Source organism: Oratosquilla oratoria, chromosome 37 (genome assembly GCF_046742065.1).
Source record: "Oratosquilla oratoria isolate Oo_2021 chromosome 37, ASM4674206v1, whole genome shotgun sequence".
Taxonomy (NCBI): domain Eukaryota; kingdom Metazoa; phylum Arthropoda; class Malacostraca; order Stomatopoda; family Squillidae; genus Oratosquilla; species Oratosquilla oratoria.
Genome location: NC_134813.1, coordinates 17,443,303 through 17,448,302, shown reverse-complemented (window position 1 = coordinate 17,448,302; position 5,000 = coordinate 17,443,303). Strand labels below are relative to the sequence as shown.

General features: G+C 41.0%; 1 protein-coding gene across 1 annotated transcript in view; it reads left to right on the top strand.

The window, feature by feature from the left end:
• The window catches only part of LOC143019543 (BAR/IMD domain-containing adapter protein 2-like), a 105,151-nt gene that overhangs the window by 86,444 nt on the left and 13,707 nt on the right, over positions 1-5,000 (top strand). Inside the window, exon 7 of the mRNA XM_076175263.1 lies at positions 2,182-2,368. Within this exon, the coding sequence (XP_076031378.1) occupies positions 2,182-2,368 (187 nt within the window). The remainder of the gene's footprint in view (positions 1-2,181; positions 2,369-5,000) is intronic.

The following is a 5,000-nucleotide window of genomic DNA, read 5'->3' as shown; positions in this document are numbered from 1 at the left end:
TTTTTGTGGTAAGACAGATATGTGAGAAAGCTATAGGAAAAGGTAAGGATGTTTTTGGGCTTTTATGGATCTGGAAAAGGCTTACGACAGGGTAGACAGGAAGGCACTGTGGAAGGTACTGCAGATATATGGGATAGGAGGAAAGCTTTTAAGAGCAGTCAAGAGTTTTTACGAGAGTAGTAGAGCTTGTGTTAGGATTAGAAATGGAGAGAGTGAATGGTTTGAGGTGGGACTTCGTCAGGGATGTGTTATGTCGCCCTGGCTGTTCAATCTTTACATGGATGGGGTGGTGCGAGAGGTGAATGCAAGGGTAGTGGGTCAGGGGTTGGAGATGGTTAAAGAAAATGGAGAAAAGTGGGAGGTGAGCCAGTTGTTGTTTGCTGACGACACTGCGCTTGTAGCAGGATCAGAGTAGGGATTGAGGAAGTTAGTGACAGAGTTTGAAAAGGTGTGTGAAAAAAGGAAGCTGAAGATAAATGTGGGCAAAAGTAAGGTGATGCGATGTACAAGGGGAGAGAGTGACAGTAGGCTGGAAGTGAGCATAAAGGGTGAAAGACTGGAGGAAGTGGATAGTTTTAGACACTTGGGTGCGAATGTGGCAGGAAAGGGAGGAGTGGGGGTGGAGGTAGAATGTAGATTGAGAGAATCGAGTAAATGCCTTGGAGGATTAAAAAGTGTAATGAAAAATAGACATGTGGGAATGGATGCTAAGAGGAGGTTATATGAAGGAGTGATTGGGCCAACAGCACTGTACGGGACAGAAACATGGAACATAAGAGAGGAAGAGAGGAGTTTGAGTGTGTTTGAGTTGAAATGTCTGAGAAGTATGATAAGGGTTACTAGGCTAGATAGAGTGAGAAATGAGGACTGGCTGGTGAGGTTATTTAATGTTTGTTTAAGAGAGGGTAGAGTGCGGAGGACTGGAGGAGTGCCTGTATAGTTCCACTTTACAAGGGAAAAGGGTACAAGTGTGAATGTAGTAGTTTCAGAGGGATCAGTTTGTTAAGTGCAGTTGGGAAAGCTTATGTGAGGGTCTTGATTGAGAGGATTAGGAGAGGAACAGAGGGAGTAATTGGTGAGGAACAGTATGGGTTTAGGACAGGTAGGAGTTGCGTAGATCAGATTTTAGTGGTAAGACCGATATATGAGAAAACTATAGGAAAGGTAAGGATATCTTTTGGGCTTTTATGGATCTGGAAAAGGCTTATGACAGGGTAGACAGGAAGGCACTGTGGGAGGTTTCGAAGATATATGGGATAGGAGGAAAGCTTTTGAGAGGAGTCAAGAGTTTTTACGAGAGTAGTAGAGCTTGTGTTAGGATTAGAAATGGAGAGGGTGAGTGGTTTGAGGTAAAGGTAGGACTTCGTCAGGGATGTGTTATGTCAATTTATACATGGATGGGGTGGTGCGAGAGGTAAATGCAAGGGTAGCGGGTCAGGGATTGGAGATGATTAAAGAAAATGGAGAAAAGTGAGAGATAAGCCAGTTGTTGTTTGCTGACGACACTGCGCTTGTGACAGGATCAGAGGAGGGATTGAGGAAGTTAGTGGCAGAGCTTGGGAAGATGTGCGAAAGAAGGAAGTTGAAGATAAATGTGGGTAAAAGTAAGGTGATGAGATGTACAAGAGGAGAGAGTGGCAACAGACTGGAAGTGAGTACTAAGGGTGAAATACTGGAGGAATTGGATAGTTTTAGACACTTGGGTGTGAATGTGGCAGGAAAGGGAGGAGTGGAGGTGGAGGTAGAATGTAGATTGAGAGAAGAGAGTAAATGCCTTGGGGGATTAAAAAGTGTAGTGAGAAATAGACATTTGGGAATGGATGCGAAGAGGAGATTGTATGGGGTGATTGTGCCGACAGCACTGTACGGGGCAAATAAAAGGGAGGGAATAGGGTAGAGGGGAGTGGAGTATGTAGGGGATGGAATGAGTGGGAGTGGTTTCTATGCCTTTTTTTTTCTACCTCCCTTGTAAGGGGGAAAAAGCCTTTAGCATATGTATATATATATATATATATATATATATATATATATATATAAATATATATATATATATATATATATATATACATTTTTTAACAAGAATCAAATACCGGATACAGTAATAAACGATGTCATACCCCAAAATCGAACGGCCTGGAAAAAAAAAATGGGGAACCCCCTAACTCTCCCTCCCTCCTACAGGAACCTGAAGGGATCTACTCCTCGCCAATGGGTATTGAGGACGACCGCCTATCAATGTCCTCGCAGCTGAGGAAGGCGCGGTCGATGGACGCCTCGTGCGTCGACCTGTCGACCATCGAGACGGCCGCCTCGAGGCCCCTCACTCGCGCTCGCTCCGACTTCCATCTGGACCAGTCCAACCCGTCACGTAAGTAGACCAGAGGGTCCCGAACAAGGAGTAGATTGTGTTAGAATTCTCCCAAATAAAGGTTAAAGTGTGTTAGATATTCCAACCCGGGGAAGGGTAGGGGTGAATATTTATTAGAATTTCCAAACAAGAGGTAGATAGTGTTAAAATTCCCAAACAAGAGGTAGATAGTAAGTAGACCAGAGGGTCCCGAACAAGGAGTAGATTGTGTTAGAATTCCCCCAAATAAAGGTTAAAGTGTGTTAGATATTCCAACCCCTGGAAGGGTAGGGGTGAATATTTATTAGAATTTCCAAACAAGAGGTAGATAGTGTTAAAATTCCCAAACAAGAGGTAGATAGTAAGTAGACCAGAGGGTCCCGAACAAGGAGTAGATTGTGTTAGAATTCCCCCAAATAAAGGTTAAAGTGTGTTAGATATTCCAACCCCTGGAAGGGTGGGGGTGAATATTTATTAGAATTTCCAAACAAGAGGTAGATAGTGTTAAAATTCCCAAACAAGAGGTAGATAGTGTTAAAATTCCCAAACAAGAGATGAATATTTAGAACTTCCAGAACAGACAGTAACCTGTGTTAAAATCCCCAAATGTTAAATTGTGTTAGAATTCCCGCAAATAGAGGTTAAAGTGTGTTAGATATTCCAACCCCAGGAAGGGTGGGGGTGAATATTTATTAGAATTTCCAAACAAGAGGTAGATAGTGTTAAAATTCCCAAACAAGAGATGAATATTTAGAACTTCCAGAACTGTGTTAAAATCCCCAAATGTTAAATTGTGTTAGAATTCTCAAATATCGAGCTCAATTGTGTTAAAATTCTCGAACAAAGGGTCATTTGTGTTAACATTCCCAAACAGAAGTTAAATTGTATTAACACTGGGTAATTGTTAAACTGTTGTGATTTCCAAATTCAAGGTAAATCATGTTAGAATGAAATATTAAAATTCCTAAACAGTGGTTGAATTATATTAACTTTAAGTTCAAAACATGGGGATAAATGTTAAACTGTTTGGATTTTCAATTACAGGGTAGATTATGCTTAAAAAACACACAGTAGACAAATGGTGAACGGAACCTAAGTCTGTCAAAATAAAGACCATGTGAGGACGAAACATTTATTGGGACGGCATTTCGTTTGTTATATCATCATCATCATCATCATCATCATCATCATCATCATCATCATCATCTTCTTCTTCTTCTTCTTCTTCTTCTTCTTCTTCTTCTTCTTCTTCTTCTTCTTCTTCTTCTTCTTCTTCCTTCTTCCTTCTTCCTTCTTCTTCTTCTCCTTCTCCTTCTTCCTCTTTCCTCCTCCTTCTTCCTTCTTCTTCTTCCTTCTTCCTTCTTCTTCTTCTTCTTCCTTCTTCCTGCTTCTTCCTACTTCTTCCTCCTTCTTCCTACTTCTTCCTCCTTCTTTCTTCTTCTTCTTCCTTCTTCCTTCTTCCTGTTTCTTCCTACTTCTTCCTCCTTCTTCCTACTTCTTCCTCCTTCTTTCTTCTTCTTCTTCCTTCTTCTTCTTCTTTCTTCTTCCTTCTTCTTCTTCTTCTTCTTCTTCTTCTTCTTCTTCTTCTTCTTCTTCTTCTTCTTCTTCTTCTTCTTCCTTCTTCTTCTTCTTCTTCTTCTTCTTCTTCTTCTTCTTCTTCTTCTTCTTCTTCTTCTTTTCTTTCTTTCGTGGTTTGCGGCCTGGCACCCGCTCGGACCTGAACCTTGCACGGGGTCCGAATAGTTCGCCATACATAAACGACGCAGGAAACGATATCTCTACGATATCCCACTGAAATGACGACACCCAAAGGAAGCTGATGCATCACACACACACACAGTGATGCCACCAAGTCACCTCAGGTCCGAGGTGAAGAACGGTCGGACTGTTACTTGATCAAGCTGTAACAACCAAAACGTTGTAAAAAAAAAAAAAAAAAAAAAAAAAAAAAAAAAAAAAAGTTCCTTCCTCACATTTGGTGTTTCTTTTGATAGACTTGTCGGCAACATGATGCCAATTTCGGGACCCAAGAAATGCAATCAGCATCTTTGTACTTAATCAGATCCCCTGATGAGCAAGACATTGAACTAACAACAAACACTCCATCCTCACAGGGGTTAAATTACCCCCCAATTGGGGATGTTAATTACCCAATTGAAATCTTAATTACCCAGGGGAGGGTTTCGTATTTAGCAAGGAGGAAGGAAGGGGTAGATAACGACATCTAGTGCATTGCAGAAATTATTATTTCATTCATTCCCAATAAAAAAGTAAGTAATTATCATAATAAAGAAGAGGACAATTTAATAAAGTTATAGTTGTTAAACATTAGCTGGTGAATATTATATTCTTGGGGAGCATTGATGATCTTGTTGTTCAGAATTACTTAAGAAGAACTTGGGTAATGGTGGCCAAATAACCCGTAAACCTAAGGAAATTCTTAAATAAGGAACACTTACCACATCCCAATCTGAATAAAATCGCCTGGCGTCATCTGGAATTGAACAAGTGAAGATCGTCACCGTAGCTGAGAGAAGTCATTAAAATCATCTTAACCCACTTTCTGAACATTATCCCGAACGACCGAGACCCCTTGGGCCCTAGACCGCCATATGTAAGAAATCACACATCCGCAGCAAGGCCGCTTCATCAA